This window comes from Xiphophorus maculatus, chromosome 11, assembly GCF_002775205.1.
Source record: "Xiphophorus maculatus strain JP 163 A chromosome 11, X_maculatus-5.0-male, whole genome shotgun sequence".
Lineage (NCBI taxonomy): Eukaryota > Metazoa > Chordata > Actinopteri > Cyprinodontiformes > Poeciliidae > Xiphophorus > Xiphophorus maculatus.
In genome coordinates, this window is record NC_036453.1 from 2,896,657 (window position 1) to 2,915,203 (window position 18,547).

Here is an 18,547-nt window from a genome sequence, read left to right on the forward strand (position 1 = left end):
TGAACAAATTTTATGTTGGAAAACTGAAATTTAAAAACCAATGTGCAAATAATTGCTAAATATTTTTGCAATTATTTTTGCGAAATAATGACTATTTCCCTAAAATAATTATTCGTTTTGGTGACTATGTTTATGTCCAGCAGGTGGAGGTAATGCGCCTGACGGTCAGTTTGTTAGCTGTACCGCAGGCCATACCGGGTGGGGAAATAAAAGTCAAGAAGAAGAAAGGGGGCTGGAAACAGAAAGCACGCGAAGAAGAGCTAGGCGTTGGAGTTGTAAACATGGCTTCTTCCGTCGGCTGCCAGCATTATGTACGCAGTTGCCTCTTGAAAGTGAGTAAATTGTAGAAAAAGATCATTTCTGGTACGCGGAGCAAAGGCGAAACCTCTTGAGTGGAAACGTGGTTGTCTAGTTATTTTCTGTTCTGACATCTCAGCGCTCTCCTGACAGCCATTCCAACGTTGCTTGACTATAACAGTGTTATTACATAACGTTTTAGTGACTTATCAGTTATTAAATCGTTTATAATGTCATAAAGTTTCACTGCAAGCAAATACCTTTAAAGAAGTAATTCATTGCCTCAGATACTGGTGCTAACTGCTACGTTAGCTTAGCAGCCATATGTGCCTCTCTCTTTTTTTTTTTACCCAGTTTTACCATCGGATCGTATTTATTCTTGAACACTTTGCTTCATTTCTGTTAGGAGTTTGTTAAAACAACTAGGTTGCTGTTGTTTCCCTGGTGCCGTGCAGGCATTATACAAGTAAATATGACGTAGTAGCTAGAATAGATTAACTTTACAAAATCAGTAAACAAATCATATGCAAGCTGTCATAAAGTGTGTATCATAATCAATCCGAGCAGATAAATTGTTTTAAAGAAGTTGTGTTTTCTGAAGATTTGTAAAGTTATCTTCCCTCTTCCTGGGTATATTTCAGTTGAAACAAGGAGACTGTTCCGGAAATACATATGTTTCAGCCTGAACTTTGATATTTGTAAACAGTGTTGGTTTAAAAGACCTGCAAGATGCAGTATTGCCATCCATGAGGACTCTTTAAAACTGATAACATTTTCATGTTAAATTCTAAAATAAAGCAGATGCAAGGAAGCTAAAATGGCCATGTCGTTTCGACGTGGTAAGAAGGTGAGTGGGAGAAATTTAAAGCTGAGACGGATCCAGTCCAATTGAACACATTTATTCTAAATCTATGGAATTTGATCCCAGTACTTTCCAGGTTTGGATAAGTGTAGGGAAAGAAAATGGAGAATGGACAAATATTTGAATTTCAAGATGTCGTCAGTCAGTCACATTTGCCTTTGCCTATTGGATACAAGAAACAAGCGAAAAGACCAACATTAATATTTTGGCCACTCAAGACATCCACAATTGAAAATACACAGACTTCTGTTTTCGTTCTTGTTTTCCATTCAAGACAGTATGTCTTTAACTGGGCCGAATCGGAGCTTTTAGGTCGTACGGGCAAATCAGTCTGTAAATCCTCAGTGTAGTAACAGGTGGATGTGTTTCCATTCTGCAGGCCCCATGCTGTGGGAAACTGTACGTGTGTCGGCTCTGCCACGATGCAGAGGAGAACCACCAGATGGACCGCTTCAAAGTCCAGGAGGTTCTGTGCTCCGAGTGTGAAACCCTGCAGAAGGTAACGGAGGGGGGTGTATGCTCAGGCACGGCTGTGGCAAAGTGTTTCAGCTAGGAGGCTAGAAAGGAAGTCGAGAGTTCATAATAATGAGAATATGTTTAGTTTCTTTTGATGTTATGTTTTTGACAGCAATTATCTTGACAGAAACAAAACGGTTCCCTAAGAATAAAAGTAGTTCATATGTACATTGGGCTTGTCAGAGGTTTACATACATCAGTATGAACGCTAGTATATGTGACTTTTAATGATGAATCTGATCAAAGTAGATTCCAGGTTTGGAAAATAGTACAACCATCACGGAGGATTACGGCAGGGCTAAGAAAGAAAAAAACATAATTACGACTTAGAATTAAGTCATAATATTGCAAGAACAAAGTCCTAATAATAAGACAATTAAGCCGTATGACAATGAGGTTGAAAAATACGAAAAGAAACCGTTGGGAAGGATCTTGAAATTAGTTTAGGACTTTTTTTGCATTCCACCCCAGAAGCAGGTTATCCATCCTCATAGCAGTTTGGCTGACAGACACTAATAGACACGTTGAATGTTATTGTTACAACACAGGAGGGCAAAGAGACTTATTCTTTTACTTGTTCTCTGAAGGAACATGCGGCATTTTGAATTTCTGTACGATTAACTTTCAGTCAGACGTTTACATACACCCATTTGTTTCTTGTGACTCAAGGAAATAGATTTGTATCATGATTAGCTCAAGTCATAAAATAAAGGTAATGTGTTGGTTTCTGCTCCTCCAGGCTCAGAAGAACTGTCAGCAGTGTCATGTGCAGTTTGGGGAGTATTACTGCGATATCTGTCACCTGTTTGACAAGGATAAGAAGCAGTACCACTGTCAGCCTTGTGGGATATGCAGGTGAGTCTTTGCGGGAACAGGCAGGAACTCTGTGATGGATTTAGAAACACTCAACAGAAATACAGAATCACTATTTTCTTAATGGATTTGTGATAAACAGGACACTTAAATTTATTGCGAGATCGCAATCCCACCATATTGTGATGTGAGCAATAAAATAAAACTGTGTTATTGTAACTCTTTAGCTATTTCCTTCCCACATTATACGTTGTGGAGGTAAAGAGATACAGTCAAATCTGTCAAAAACATTCAACTTAAAAGTTGTGACGCAGACGCTCCAGAAACTCCAGACTTTCAGAGACAAACACTTTGTCTTTGTCTTTTTCCTTTCGCAGGATCGGGCCCAGAGAGAAATACTTTCACTGTCAGAAGTGCAATTTGTGCTTAGCCCAGGACCTGAGAGGAAACCACAAGGTGATTGTTATGAATCTACGGCTACACATTTCCTCCCGTTGCCGCTTTGATTTACGGCTTGTCCTCTTCATTTCAGTGTGTTGAGAACGTATCAAGGCAGAACTGCCCAGTGTGCATGGAGGTAATAACACACACACACACACACTCGTCTAGTTTTAATGTATATTTTTGTTTACATTTTATTTTTTTTAGATTCACTCTTTACATCTGAAATGTTTTCTTTGATTAATCAGGATATTCACACATCCCGGATTGGTGCTCACGTTCTTCCTTGTGGCCATCTTTTACACAAGTAAGCCTGGTTTTTAGCCCATGTTTCGCCAGCCCTCCTTTTATCAGAAAACATAGTACGCGTCATTACAATGGAAACATCCGTATTACTGTTTATGTTCAGATTCTATGATTGCGGCTCTGTCGTGATATTACATTTAGCTTTTGTCTTTTTTCACAGGACCTGCTTTGATGACATGGTCAGAACAGGGTAAGTGGAATGAATCCTTTTTGTTTCTGTTGACATTAGTTAGATGAAATGTGCTCTTAAGTTACTGCTGTCTACATTCAGCTGTTCATTTAATATCATCAGCAGTTTTTCATTATTCTGGATTATCAGGGAGCAATTTTTCCCCTTCACTTCTGTCTAAAGTTAAACTGCCAAACATTGTTGTCCTGTTTGGCTCGAGTTAAAATATCAGACCTGTGAGTGTGTACTTACAGATCTACTGAAGTGTCACAGTGTACTGAATGCCTGTGTGTGTGTGTGTGGGTGGGTGTGTGTGTGTGTGTTTGTTTCAGCGCGTACCGCTGCCCTCTCTGCATGCATTCTGCCTGGAACATGGACGAACACTGGGAAATGATGGACAAAGAGATCGCTCAGTCACCAATGCCCGCTGAGTACCAGGGTGCCACTGTCAAAGTAAGAACTCACTAACTGCATTCAAAGAAGTTTTAGAAAAATGTATCAGTCACGACAGGAAATTATATTTGTCGTTCAGTCTGCCACCTCACAAAGAGATACTGTGAAGTGGTGCTCTCTACCAATGTTCGCTCTTTCAAAATTTCCCAGCACCTGGATCAGTGTGGGGCAAGGTGTCCGCACACCCTTAAAGCATCTTAAATTCATAAATTAAAGCCTTAATTTAATAAAAGTCATAAATTAATTTTTTTAATAGTAGGTTTGTCACTAAATACATTAATCCCAGGTCTTACATTTTGACTAGCAAGGACTGGCTAATCTGGTTTATTCTTCTTCTTTTTTCCCCTCTCTTGCGAGACTTTTCTGTCAGGCAAAAGTTTGAGACATATTTATTGTGTTCTATGACTTAAGGAGGTTGAATCTACCTGTAACTAGCTGCTAATATACCCATAGCTGGCCAGGTAGCTATTATGGGTAAGTGCAAGTTCATCACCACTTGGCTTGTACGTTTCTGTGTAGATGTAGGTCTTAAATTCAATTCATAGTTGTCTTTGAAAGATCTTCAACAGTCTTAAATCTGAATTGGTTTTTAAGCTTCCAAGCTTCCGTCTCATAGAGCAGCCCTCCTCGCCCATGACTCGCCCACTCAGCTCCTTCAGACTAGCCAGCAGCAATTAGCAAACACATGATGGACCTGAGCATCTGCTGATCTCATTATATGAGCTACTGCCCAGTGAAACGCTGGTAAAAACTTTGTTAAAGGGTTAATAGAGGAGCCATGTTGAGATGACTTCTTGAAGGCGGAGTTCCAGAAAGAGCACGAGCTTTTAAAGAGACAGAGGCCCAATCTCAAGGTGTTAAATTACGAAGTCAAATTTCTTTTAAGTCATGTTCGATATATGGCATTTTCATAACAAGTGAAGGTAACATAGTTACTTAATTCTTCTATAAAATGGCAGTATGTGCCTTGAAACCACCTAATACTGCCTGTGGAGGTTCATCCATCTTTCCCCAGTGTTAGTATTCATTTAAATGTTTTCACAAAATATATTTATAATTTCACTCTTTTTGTGGTGTTTATTGCATTAGGTTGTTTACTATTATGGGTGCACACATTTAGTAAACACCCTTTGTTTGAATCATTAACTTATTTGTTTTGCTGAGTTTGAAGGGCTGGCTGGGGGAGAGGACTGGTTGAGAGGCAAACAGGAAGTGGAACAAACCATCAGGCTGCTGGCAGCAGGGGACTTAAAGAACCTGCCTCTCTTGCTACTAATAGCATAACTGCTAAAACACTTTTGCTGTTAGGTTGTTTTGTTTTTACAGTTGTGTTGTAGTCAAAATGTGTTGGTTTGAATTAGTTATTTATGTTTATGCATTGTTTGTCTTTGTCTCATCTCCCACCCCTCCTCGTTTGTGTAGGCCAGCCTTTGTGTATAAATTCCCCTGTGTGTTCATTGTGTGAGGTCAGTTTTTTGGTTTGTTATCCTGAGTTAGGTATGTTATGAGTTAGGTTTTGCTATTTTGAGATTTGATGTTGGAAGTCTTTTGTGAAGAATTTTTGGAAAAATAAATAGAAAATATTTTTTTTATATATGCCTTTGTCCTTGTGCCTTACTGGTCGGACCACCACACTGCCCCTTTAATAGCCATAACATGACAAAATTGGGTCGAATTCTAAGTGTTTCAAAGATTGACAGATGTTAAGATGCTTTAACCCCCGTCCTTCTTTTTCTCCAGGTCATTTGTAACGACTGCCAGTCCCACTGCACCGTGCCTTTCCACGTGTTGGGGATGAAATGCGCTGAATGTGGCTCCTACAACACCGCGCAGGACGGAGGACTCATGCAGCAGCAGCGGCCGCCGCAGCCCTCGGACCTGCACACGGAGGACGAGCCGGAGCCGCAGGACCAACCCGAATCCCAGACGCCACATTAAAAGCCAGGAGGCAGTGACTTTCCCACATTTGACATTTGATGGATGAACTTCAACATATTAATATAAAAACAAGTGAACCCATTAATTTCACTCAACATGAAAGATCAAGGAGGAATTGTTGACTCTCTAATTAACACCGACAGACGGTTTGCAGACCTGAATGCTTTTAAGCTGTAATAAACTGGGGCTTAATACAGCTGAAAACAGCTGACTTTGTGCCATATGCCCTGGTTAAAAAACCCCCAACTAAACAGACCTGTAATTTGTATAATGCATGTCATGTGAAATTTTACAGAAGATCTTGAGTTTTGGAAAATGCCTAATAAAAACAGAAATAGGTATGCAGCATGTTGTTGCTTTATCATAACGGCTTGTTAAAAGAAATATTTGCTGTTTTCATCTTTTTCTTCTTGCAGGCATTATTTAAATGCTTGGCTTAAAGCTTTGTTAATCCTGCCTAAATCCACTTTTATGAAGATAAAACTCATGTTTTAAAAAAAAAAAAAAAGTAATCTCTACTAGTAGCTTCATCTTTCTTTTATTATTGTTTTTAAGTGGGTTGTATGAAGTACACATGAGAAGTCATTATCTTACCAGTAAACAAACAGTCATCAGGTCACTTTGTTCGCCAAAACACTCTCGTGGGAATCTCAGTCGCTGTGTGACTCTCATAGTACGACGACCTTGAATAAAATTGTTACACTTTTTGTTTATTGACACAGAAATGTGTGACATTACAAAACAGCTTTTATTCACAGGAAAGAAAGACAAAAAGATGTAGGAGCCGTTTTGCGGCCGACTGATCAGCAGTGTGCAGCAACATGTGAGGGAGGGGCTCTATGTTCCAGACAGGTGGAGAAAACATTTGCTACTACGAAACAATATTTGGCATTAAATGGTTTTTAAATCCCAAGCATAAAGCGAAAAAATGATGCAATTTAAACCAGAACAATGTTAAAACCTGAGTTCTGAAAGCAACCCTATACCAAATGACTCATGCTGTGAGTAATTATATGCACTTGAGCTGCTAGAAACATTTAACAAATTGGCCCGGAGTCTCATTTCCACAGGTTGAACGCCCCCCACAAAAAATCACAGTCTGAAGGAGTAATTGGGAAAGAAGGATGGTGACTCCATGACCACCAACCGTTCAGCAGTAGCACGTTTTAGTAGCTATCGCGTCTACATGTAATTGTTTAAGTAAGAAACTATTGACACAAAGTGTAAAAAATAATTCAGTTTTTCTTCATGTTTCCAGAAACATTTGAGAATTCCTTGGCTTTCCAGTGAGAACTCGTTTTCAGAAATCGATCTCACTGTTGGCAAAGATGCAGACTTCTCATAAATGTTCAACACAACCCCGCTTAAATCATCTAAACCTGTGTTTGACTTCAAGGTTATTCACTCTTAAACTAAAACTTCCAACAGCTATATTTGCATGTGACAAACCTGGTGCTGATGGGTCGTAGTTAGACCTGTATTCTTGTTCCCAGTCTGCGGAACATTGTGACAAAAGTTCCAGCTGTCATGTATCCAGATGTTGAGTATTTATTGCTTAATATTTAGTCAAGGTAGTCGGTGGACGTGGCTGCTGTGAAAAATTTCCCCGTATATGAGGACATGCTTAACATTTGTAACAACTCGCAGTTATGAAGTGTAAGGAAATCTGACCATTAAGCACTACTGTGTTGTACTATTGTATTAATTGAAACATGTAAGTACAAGACGTATTTTTTTTACTCTATAAAACATTTGCGGTGTCTTTGTATTGATTTGACTAATAAAGCGGTTCAGTTATGCTATAGATACTGTAATTCCTATGTTTCATTGTGTTTACGTTGCATTCATTAACATTAGAATCATTGTAAATAAATTCCCTCTGGTAAACTCGGACACAGCGTTCATAAACAGGGATGTGATACCTCTAGGCATTTATCATATCATTTATCGTGGTAAGATTCTCGATTTTTCCCCACCGTTTGTTCAATAAAAGAATCAATCAATTTTGGGGGTGAGGGTGAATGATTCAATTCAGTTACAATGTGAAGTTTTGTAATACAAATTCTTTTTATTTATGTCACCTGGTGCCCTAAAGCCCTACAAATGAGTCTGTTTTTCCAAGAGTTGTATTTGCGTCGATGGGACTGTGACATTCCTTAAAATCAAATAATAAATATTTCTTAATGTCACCTTTATTGTTATCACAGTAGTACCGCTAAAATATTGTGATAAAACTTCAAGTCCATATGGCCTAATTCCTCATATGCTGTCTCCTCGAGGTGGCGCCGGCTCGGCCGTTACGAGCTGCGCGGTGAAACAATCCAAACTGGTAGCAGGGGTGTCTCCGGGGATGCTGGAGGGCGTGTCCGTGGAAACCGACAGAGGTGTGGGTGTGAGGACATGCAAAGGAGCGCGTGGCGCGGCTTCCCGCTGGAGGCCCTCGTGTGCGCCGGTGCCTTTTGGTTCCGTCGTGATTATTGCCACGCCGGCATCCGGAGAGTCGCGTGCTGCGCCGAGGGAGCTGTCCACGTGGAGAGCGGCCTGACAGGGACTCTGTGGGATGGGCTGGAGAGGGTCTATGTCTGTGGAGGTCTGTGGGTCCTCAGGCACCGGCGGTGCTCCCGCGTCGGTTGTGGATGGTGAAAGATCGGAGTCCAGGGGCTCCGTCTGCAGGCCCGTGTCTGTTAGCGCCGGTTGTGAGGGTCCGAACTGGACTTCGGTCTCCTCCGATGACATCGACTCACTGGACTCTGATGATTTTGAGGAATCGTCTTCCACATGTAGGCAAACCTGTTAAAAAAAAAAAAAGAAAAAAAAAGTTAATTGGCCTATTTATTAATGCTGCAGTATGTAACTTTTATTTTTTTAAAACAGAAAAAAAAACATATATAATGTCATACAGTGTAAAAAAGTGGCGCTCCTCTACCTTTTGCCTGCGCTCCCGATGCTGACTAGAAACAACCAATCAGAGGCAAAAGGCGGGTCTTATTGCTGTCAATCACCCCGCCCCTCCTCTCTTGTGGTACTAGCTTCTCTGTTCATGAATGCTGGGCTACTTAGCATAGCCACCAATGACATGGAACTGTTTTCCTGTAACTGTAACTTGTTTCTCAACCACTAGCACATTGAACTTCATACACAAGGTTGATTGACAGCACTAAGACCCTCCTCATGGCTTTGATTGGTTGTTTTTGACCAGTAGCAGGGCATTTTTGCAGACTGTTATAGTAGATGGAGGAGCTTAATTTATTTTATTTTATTTTTTCACAGATTGTCTGTCTCAAATTAAACTGACACGACATGGTGACAGTTTAAACAAATATGGTGAAAAAAACCTTTTTGTTTTTAAATATAAAAGTTACATACTGCACCTTTAAGTAGTAAAAGGAAGTCAGAGAAGTAGAGCTACTCACTGGTTTAGATGTCACCAACGTCACCATAAGGGCTGCCCAAAATGTGGCCCCTGTACCTTTCATTGTCCCCTCTGCTATATTTGAAGAAACAGGTAGAATGTAAGTAGGTGGACGCTTGATATTACAATACAGGTCATCAGTTTACACCCGCTCATCAACTACATTCATGTCATCTTATTTCTAGGCTCTTGACATATTTGAACCGTTCATATTTCAGGATGAAGCGGTTACCAACATATAGACGGTGACACTGTTGTTCCACAAGCTTCCAGTTTATAACGGGTTCAAAATGTTGACGGGTTTTTGGGATGTTCTGGAAAATTCTGACCAACTTCCTTTCATTTGGTTTCAACTTGTACACAAAACCGGTTTGGGAATTCTTAAACCATATTTGTTTTGTCACCGTACCCTGGAAAAAGACCTATTCAAGCAAATCATTCAAATCCCTAAAAGTAAAGACATTCATTCGAATAAGGAATGTAGGTCTCCTAATACATGTTGCACTGTGTCATACAAAAGGTAATCCTCTTTTCAGGCTTACCTCAGCAGTACCTCCAAGACGATGTGTGCCTCTTCTATGTCCAGAATGAACTAAATATTTGAGATGGGCCTGTTTTTATATGGCTGTTTACATACGTGGAGGCTACGCAGCAGCAATCCGTCATCTGGGGGGGAGAAGTCCTTATTATATTGTAGATAAACTCTCCAACTATAGAAGCTGAATCATTTAACACCCACACAGGAACTGAAATTAAAGCATTTAAAATTCTTACTGGAAAATGAGAGAATGAGCACACCAGAAGTGGCCTCACAGCCAAAGTAAACACGATTTGTGGTTTTTGTGTAAACAATAGGAAGAATTTGGTCCAGACCTTAAATAACATCTAGATTCTGGGCTGAACAATACACTGGGGTGCCATGGAGATAATGTTTGCAACAAAAATATATGCACAACCTCACTCTGGAACGTTTTCCTAGAAGCAGTTTCATCTCACTAACCATCAGAATCTGCTACTATTACCGACTGCATGTTCCCTCAAAACTTCAGCTTTCCTCAGGTAGCAGGGTCGTAGGATGTTGTGCTCAAATTTTAAAAGCTGTCAGCTAAGGAGCTTCTTAGTTTTCAGATGCTGAGGCATGACCCTTATTTTGTTTCGGGGAAGCTGCAAAGTTTAGTTCAACACTGAATGTGCCCCTCCAAGCTCCAAATACACCTTGCATGTAAAGCAAGGTGTACCTAGTACCCACTACTACAGGGGTCTCAAACTCCAGTCCTCAAGGGCCGCTGTCCTGCAGGTTTTAGATGTGCCACAGGTACAAAACACTGGAATGAAATGGCTTAATTTTTTTTACCCCTCCAGGGGGTCTTTTGTGGGCTCTAGTGTCCCTTATATGACAGTGGGCTGACAGGAAACTGGGAAGGAGAGGGGGGAAGACATGCGGCAAATATCGTCGGGTCCGGGAATCGAACCCATGACAGCCGCGTTGAGGACTCAAGGCCTCCAAATATGGGTCACGCTAACCACTACGCCACCACAGCATGCCCAGAATGAAATGGCTTAATTACCTCCTTGTGTAGATCAGTTCTCCAGAGCCTTGCTAATGACCTAATTATGCTATTCAGGTGTGGTGCAGCAGAGGCACATCTAAAGGTCAGGACAGTGGAGCTCCAGGATTGGCGTTTGAGACCCCAGCACTACTAGGTACACCTTAAACCACCTTTTATGGGATAAATTTAGGGCAAACTTTGGTCCATATTGACATGCAGTTCCTGCTCAATGAGGTACAACTCATGTTCCACCATATCCCATAGGTGATGTGGTAGAGTGCTGGCTTTAAAAGCTAGTTGGATATGTTCCAAGCTTTATGACATGGACCTTTTCCTTACTGGAAGTGGCCAACAAAAGACTGAAACATTGCCAAAAGGATAAACAATGTTATTTAAGCAGGGTGTGGCATTTAATTATGAAGGGGCCAAAAATATATATATACAGTATATCCCCCACCCTGTCAAGCAGGAATGAAGTATGCTTATGCAGAATTGTTACCAGACCAAATTGTCTTCCAGTCATCAAATCTTGCTTTGCTTCCTGTTAGCCGACAGCTTTCAGTGTGAGCATCTGCTCCTCAGCTTCCAGGTTTGACATGAGCAGTCTCAGCTTGTAAAATGTCAGCAAGTAGTCTGCACCCCAGTTGTCTCGTTTGTGTTCTTGAAGTGGACAGTAGGCGTAAAGCTTTGGTTCACCTGAAATTTGAGTAAAATCTTAGGCAGGTTAGTGCCATGTTTGACTGCAGAGATTCTAGCCCTCGTTCCCATTTCAGAGCTTTCTCTTAGGTCACGGAATTCCCTTCTGGGGTGCTCTACATGCGTTTAAGCACTTTAGAATGACAATTTACCTTTTCACAACTTGGAATTCATATTTTAAGCAACCAAAGCCCTTTGGAAGACTGTCGGATAATTCACAGTTGCCAATTTCACCACATCCTCATGCACATCTGAGCAGCAGAGACATTGCCAAATAAGTGTAATTTTTTTTTTGCACAAAGTGTTTTAAATATTGAAGACACCTCAAGCCAACTGAAAATGCAAACTCTTTATTAAAAAGTTATGAATTAATCCACAGAAGATACTGGTCCCTGCAAGAGATAACAGGACATTAGATCAGCTAAAACAGGAGTAAACAGATTCCATGTTCATCATGTCACCTCTTTCTTCTCTGAAGTTGCCTGGGCATTCTGTGCACCAGTTGTGGTTTCCACGTTTTTCTCCAGTTCAGACATGCTGGTTTCCACTGTTGCATCCGGTCTCCCTCCTCTGTATTCAGAGGGACACCATTAAATTTGTGGCACCAAGAATATGTACAATTTAAATTCAGAATAAGTGTAGAAACCTTGAGACATTCTTTTTGAGGACCACTGCCATCACAGCAATAAAAACTACGCCACAGAGACCTGCGGCACCATAGATGATGGGGCCCTTCATGCCTTTTGGTGCAATGTCTTGACAAGACACTCCACTGTAGCCCTTTGAACATTTGCATGTAGTGACCCCATCAATTTTCACACAGTGCCCTTTCCCACTGCAACGATTCTGTCTGCACTCCGCCGCCTCCAGGACCTCATGGTTTTCCTCTACGGCATTGCCTGGGTTCATCTTTGAGGATGGAGTGTGAGGAGTAGGTGTACTTGGAGTAGAGACCTTTGTTTCCGACTGTTGCTTGGCATCAGCACCTTAACAAAAGCCAGTTTCAAGCAGCGGTTTAGTGAAATTTGAAGCTAGCTGTACAGCTTACCCATTTTAAAGGTTACATACAGTTTTCATCCGAGTGATCGGCGCAGTCAGCATGCCCGTCGCAGAATTTCTCAGCTAGCAGGCAGGTTTGGTCCAGACATATTCTACCACCAGCTGAGCAGCTTTGATCAGTGCTGCAGTTTGTGTCTTTTGCATTGAAGTCATGTGCACATTTGCACGTCCGTCCTGTTGGGGTGGCGAGGCACAGGTGCCAACAGTTGCCATTGTTCGCTGCACACTGGTTGGTACCTGAAGAGAATGAGACTTGACCTTAGAATTTTAAAGCAGCACCAAATCCCCTTGAGAATTTAGTTGTCACTTACCTGACTGAGTAGAATTGCTGTAGGCTTTCAAGCCAAGTACTTTTGTGCCCACCTCAAACCATAGTTTTTGCTGCTGATCTTCTCTGTACCAGAGTCTGGTCATATCTGAGGGTAATTGACAGGCATGCCATTTAGAAATATACCATTTAAATTTTAAAATGTTTGAGGTAGCATGTTCCCTCCAGCAGTCATTGACATTACCACCGACAGTCATCCAGATTGGCATGTCACCAAGAGCTACGGCAGTCAGCCCATCACCAGTCTCTAGTTCCTTGTATCCAGAGCCATCAGTCTTGACAAGACTGATTTTCCCCATTCCTGTGAAACATTTGGGTCACTTAAAAAAAAATAAAAAAGGAAAAAAACAACAACTTTATTCTCATGTACTTGTACCTGCGTTAGCCCAGTAGATCGTGTCCCCAGTACTGGAAAAGACTAGAGACGTGGGTTGAACTGTATCTTTCCACACGACTTTTCGGTTTCCGCCATCCATGTAAGCACATTCTACTGTGGCCTTGCTGCCAGCATCTTTCAGATTTAAATTGGTAAAGCAAACTTGCCCACTTTTAGGATGAAGGGCAATGGAACCCACTCCAGCAATCCCATCTTTTATTAGAATGGCTGTGTATGCCCCGGTTTTTGACGTAACCTGCAGTCGGGACTGTTTGTTGCTGCTCCAGTATATATTAAGGGTCACCCAGTCAAGGGCCATGGCAGTGATTTGGTCATCTAGCAGTTTGAGAATCTGCCCTTTAGCAACCAAGACAGAGTTCCTCAGTTTGAAGGACTTTATTGAAGTTGCGCTGGCATCCGTCAAGACCAGAGTGTTGTCATGTGCGCTGTAGTCCATGATCTTTGCATCACCTACACCAGGGATTGTTATTGGAAAATGCTCAGGCCAGCCTTTTAACTCTGTTGCCTGTTGGGCTTGAAAATAGATCTGCAGAAATAAATTAGTTATGCAGGTCATTAAAATCAGTTTCTTGACTGCACTTATGCCACATTAAAGAATTTTGACGTTCCACTGGTTCAAGAGTCAATTTGTCTTTAGTTAGAATTTCTGACAACCTTAGCATCTAATGCTAAGGTCTTCAGAGAGCTGCTGACTGAGTTAGCAGGACCAGAACCGATTTTCCCATATTCCCTTGGTCTTTTAGAAGACTTTGAATAGTGCTACACAAAATAACCCCTTGTGTTCCATCTTACAGGCAACCTAGTCACCATGCTTTTCTGCATTCTCCTTCATACTTTTAGAGCTAGGCATAGAAAATATAAAGTCTGAATTTAAAGCAACTTCACAACTGACAGCTAGAGCAAACCTTTGTGACAGTAGGTGGCGACAACAGCAGCAGGAATGTTGATTTGGGCAGACTAGAACAGAGCAGACCATCTTCAGCCAGAGACAGGCCACTGGGACACTTGCACACAGCCTTGCGTCTTGGTGCCAAAACGCACATGTGGGAACAGGCCATCTTCTTGCATGGGCTCTCAGTGTCCATCTGCATTATTGGATGTATGATCTAAAAATTGGGAAATCAGAAACTGGTTATCAGCAAGCCAAGGTTTGCACTTGACAGTAGAAGACATTGCAGCAGAATACTACTGTAAAAAGTTAGGATCTTCTATAACATCAGATTCAGCTCAAGCATGCATTTACAGTTCTAAATTAGACAAAATTCACCTTAATAGCAAAAGGTTGGCCAGGTCTCTTCAGGATAACCTGCCTGTTCCTCCCAGAGAGTTTGTCAACAGCTTGCACCACTCTCCTCTTTGCATCAGACCAGTAAAGCAAGTCATTGAATACAGCCACAGAAAAGGGATTGGTAGTCTCCTTCAGCTGGAAAATCTGAAAGAGGATCAAGTGCTTTAAACTGATGAACTTTGTTGGGTTACTTTATTGGGGAGGCTTTCAAAGCCAGTTAATCCTGAGAAAACTTTTGGCTTCATTTACCTTCACATTATCACCGTCTAGCGTGGAAGACCCAATTGCATTCAGTCGTTCATCTGTCCAGAAAACTCTTTCTGAAAGGACGTCTACTGTAATGCCACCTGGCCAGCCCAAACTGGTGTTCACGATTGCCTTCCTCTCAGACCCATCCATGCCAGCTCGTTCAATCTTAACCAAGTTGCCAATTTCTGTCCAAAACATCAGCCTAAGAGAGGATAAGTATGAATGTCAGCTCGGTACAGTTTTTAATTTTAAGTTTCTTTTTTTTAAGCCAACCCTTTTTGTGGTAGTAGGGCCAGAGAGCGAGGCTGGTCCAACTCTTCATCCAGGATGATGCTTTGGTCCAGTGACTTGACAGGTGCTTTTGTGAGGCTGATGGCAACAATCTGACTTTTTACACCATCAATCCAGTACAGGTTCCTTGCAAGCCAATCTACAGCTACAGAATCTGCCCGGACACCTTTAAGAGGAGCATTTAGATTATGCTTTAAACTGATTCAGATGTCCGTAAAAGTGTTTTGCCACCCCCAACCTTTAGTGAGAATTCCTGTAGTCTTCTGGTCCATAGAAGACCACCTGATCGTTTCAGTGTCCACACCAACCCAGAAGACCTTCTGGTCCCGCCAGTCATAGTCTATAGACAAGATTGCCCTTTTGGCAGATGAAGACAAGACATCTAGGCTTCCAGTGCGCAAACCATACATGTACAACTCTGTCTGGACAGATGCCAACAGGAACGGTTCGCCTATGAAGAGATTGCAACAATATACACGGTATAAGGAGCAAATTACAATGTGTAAACTTTTTGAATGTACACAAGGTTTCAGAAGATAAGTTTGGGACAAACTCCTCTTGTAGACTTTAAGAGTTCAAGATACAGCAACTGTTGAGAAAACAGTTCACCTTATTCCTCCCCCCCGAATGTTTGGATGCTTTACCTGTGATTTTGCATTGGTATTCATCTGCCTCCATTATAAATCCTGGCTGGCACTCACACTTGTATGACCCAGCTGCATTAATACACAGATGACTGCACACACTTTGTGCCTGGTCGTCACACTCATCTACATCAGCGCATGTTTGGCCGTCTTCCATCAGCCTGTACCCTGCTGTGCATCGACAGCGCTATAAATAGAATACAAGATTCACATAAAGTCAATCCACTGCTGTACAGTTTGATGTCTTTTCACCGCTTTGGTTTACACATATTAAGTGGCCCCTCACCGGTCCCTGGGGTGTGCTGTGGCAGCCCTGTGTACAGCGGTCAGCTGTAGTGCAGGCCATCTGGCAGCTGCCCCCCTCATCTGAACCATCTGCACAGTTAGTAATGCCATTACAGACTAGGACTGGATCCAGACACTCCTGGCTGCCACACTGGAACTCATGAGGGAGGCATGTTCCCATGCCACCTGGGAAGTTTATGTTTTACAAAAAAAAAAGTCAGAATTCTAGGAACTAAAAGCACAATCATTTAAAGTCTCTGGTCATCTATTATGTAAAGCAAACTATGCATTATGAATTTTTTTCAATTACAGTTAAATATGCATATACTCACATTCCGTCTCATCACTACCATCGTCACAGTCTTTAATCTTATCACATCTCCAGACTGTAGGAATACACTGGGTCTTTGATTTACAAGACCACTGGAAGGCACCACAGCTGACTGGTGTCGCAGGGCAATCCTACAGTAGAAGGATATCATCATGCTAGAGTCCTTGTGCAACTCCAGAGTGAGGAGAGAAAGTGCATTAACCAGCACCTTTTCATCCGAGCCATCTTTGCAGTCCTGGTCTCCATCACAGAGCCACTCCTGCACCAAGCACTCCTTGCTGTGAGGACAGCGATGTTTGGTTGTGCAGACCAGTGGCTTGGTGCAGCCGTCCTCATCCGAGCGATCCCAGCAGTCAGGGTGACCATCACAATGCATTGAGGCCAAAACACACTGGCCACTGAGGCACTTAAACTCTGTAGAGCTGCACTGCACATCAGCTACAGGAGGGCCATAGCATGTTAGAGCACTGCGAAGGAGCAGCGACACAAGTTGTGAGGTCGTGCAAGCATACCACAGGTTGCCTCGTCACTGCTGTCGCTGCAGTCCCGCTCCCCGTCACACAGGAAACTGTCGGGGACGCAGCGGCTGTTTTCGTCACACAGATGAGCGCAACCCTCCATGCGCTTGGCACAGTCAAGTTCGTCAGAGCGGTCCTGGCATTGTGGCTCGCCGTCGCACACTTTACTTCTCTCAATACATTTTCTTCCATGGGCGCATTGGAACTGGTCTGTAGCAGGATTATAAAGTCATTCAGACAAAAGAGTACCAAAATATGAATGCAAGGTGTAGCGGTCACCACTACAAGATGCCTTTCTGCAATGGTGGTATAGTAACCGCCTATCCCACTAGTTGTGGCTTAAGAGTTTACTTGAAGCAGATTATAGCCAGTTCAGGTCACCTACCAGTTCCACATTCTGAGATACAATCTTCCTCATCTGAGCCATCTCTGCAGTCTGGTTCTCCGTCACAGACATGATTGTAATGGACACAGTCTGACTTGTCTTTGCACATCTGGGAGCCCAAACCACATCTGAGGGGACGAGACTGACCGGAAGGGGCCGGTGTAGGTCCTGCAATTGTTCCAGCTTCCTCTTGGTCCTCTGAAAACCATGCAACACACACTATTGAAGATGAAAACTGCCCACCCTAGAGTCAAAGATCAAAACAGAAGCCACATACCACAGTTTGCCTCATCGGTGCCATCCAGACAGTCCTTCTCTCCATCACAGATGAAGTTTGCAGGCAGGCAGTGGCTCTTCTCATCACAGTGGTGAGCGCAGTCTTCAGGGTGTTTCCGGCATTGCTGTTCATCCGAGCGGTCCTGACACTGAGGTACACCATCACATACCTGATCTTTGTCTATACACTTCTTACCATGGGCACACTGGAACTGGTCTGTTTGGAAACAGGCATTTGGTTGAACTTCAGGCCACATACACACTTTTAAAAAATTGCAATAAGACTTCACTGAAAGCGTTATGGCAACCCACATTTGGCCAGCAATATAGCCATGTAGGATGTTTGTAGATGCACAAATTTTAGCAAAAAATAAGTTACATTGCAAAAAAGGAAAGCTACATAATTTCAAGTCAATACTGAGCAGTAGCTCTCCTCCACCACCTTGAAAACAAAAAAATATGAATGTGTCAAGTTTAGTTAATTGAGAAACTTGTGAACAGTACATAGTTCATTTCATTCATGATACTAGGAATACAAGTTAATGTTAATCTGAGCTCAATTTATGGGCCAAGTTCACACAATCTTGAGCCCAGCTCTACATGTCAAATTCCAGTATCAGCAAGTTTTTGCCTGGTGTAAAGAAGGCTACACTCCCAGTTAGCACTTCCAGTCATACCAGCACTGCATCCTGCTTCACAGTTCTGTTCATCAGAACCATCCTTGCAGTCCTCCTCTCCATCACACACATGGTTGTAGGAAATACATTCTAAGCCATCCTTGCATAGACTATATCCCATTCTGCAACGATTAAGACAGCTTCCAGCTGGGGAAGAGAAGAAACAAAATCATGAACATATAAACACACACCCAAGTTGTGGGGGGAAATGGTTGCTTACCTTGTAAAAACAGTGCCAGCAAGCCCACACAAAGCCATAACTGACCACCCATTGCCACAGGCAAGTCGAAATGAACCAGAAGCCAGGATGTTCTGGCCAGGCAGCTTATAAAGGCACCAGATACAGCCAATTGAGCCTGATTGCAC

General features: G+C 42.3%; 2 protein-coding genes across 2 annotated transcripts; one reads left to right on the forward strand and one right to left on the reverse strand.

The window, feature by feature from the left end:
* Nucleotides 1-234: 234 nt before the first annotated feature.
* Nucleotides 235-6,140, forward strand: rchy1 (ring finger and CHY zinc finger domain containing 1). Its single transcript, XM_005802131.3, has 9 exons — nucleotides 235-332; nucleotides 1,539-1,658; nucleotides 2,415-2,530; nucleotides 2,866-2,944; nucleotides 3,021-3,065; nucleotides 3,178-3,236; nucleotides 3,396-3,425; nucleotides 3,737-3,857; nucleotides 5,598-6,140. The coding sequence occupies exons 1-9, from the start codon at nucleotides 282-284 to the stop codon at nucleotides 5,793-5,795; spliced, it is 819 nt and encodes a 272-aa protein (XP_005802188.1). The 5' UTR covers nucleotides 235-281; the 3' UTR covers nucleotides 5,796-6,140.
* A 5,647-nt stretch (nucleotides 6,141-11,787) lies between these two features.
* Nucleotides 11,788-18,472, reverse strand: LOC106699723 (very low-density lipoprotein receptor-like). Its single transcript, XM_023341869.1, has 21 exons — nucleotides 18,402-18,472; nucleotides 18,182-18,328; nucleotides 17,506-17,721; nucleotides 17,229-17,426; nucleotides 16,838-17,053; nucleotides 16,534-16,763; nucleotides 16,327-16,456; nucleotides 15,996-16,180; nucleotides 15,710-15,896; nucleotides 15,304-15,516; nucleotides 15,048-15,231; nucleotides 14,775-14,976; nucleotides 14,505-14,669; nucleotides 14,143-14,343; nucleotides 13,217-13,763; nucleotides 13,025-13,141; nucleotides 12,824-12,928; nucleotides 12,522-12,749; nucleotides 12,100-12,439; nucleotides 11,915-12,023; nucleotides 11,788-11,845 (listed from the first exon to the last, which is right to left on the reverse strand). The coding sequence occupies exons 1-21, from the start codon at nucleotides 18,451-18,453 to the stop codon at nucleotides 11,822-11,824; spliced, it is 3,996 nt and encodes a 1,331-aa protein (XP_023197637.1). The 5' UTR covers nucleotides 18,454-18,472; the 3' UTR covers nucleotides 11,788-11,821.
* Nucleotides 18,473-18,547: the final 75 nt, after the last annotated feature.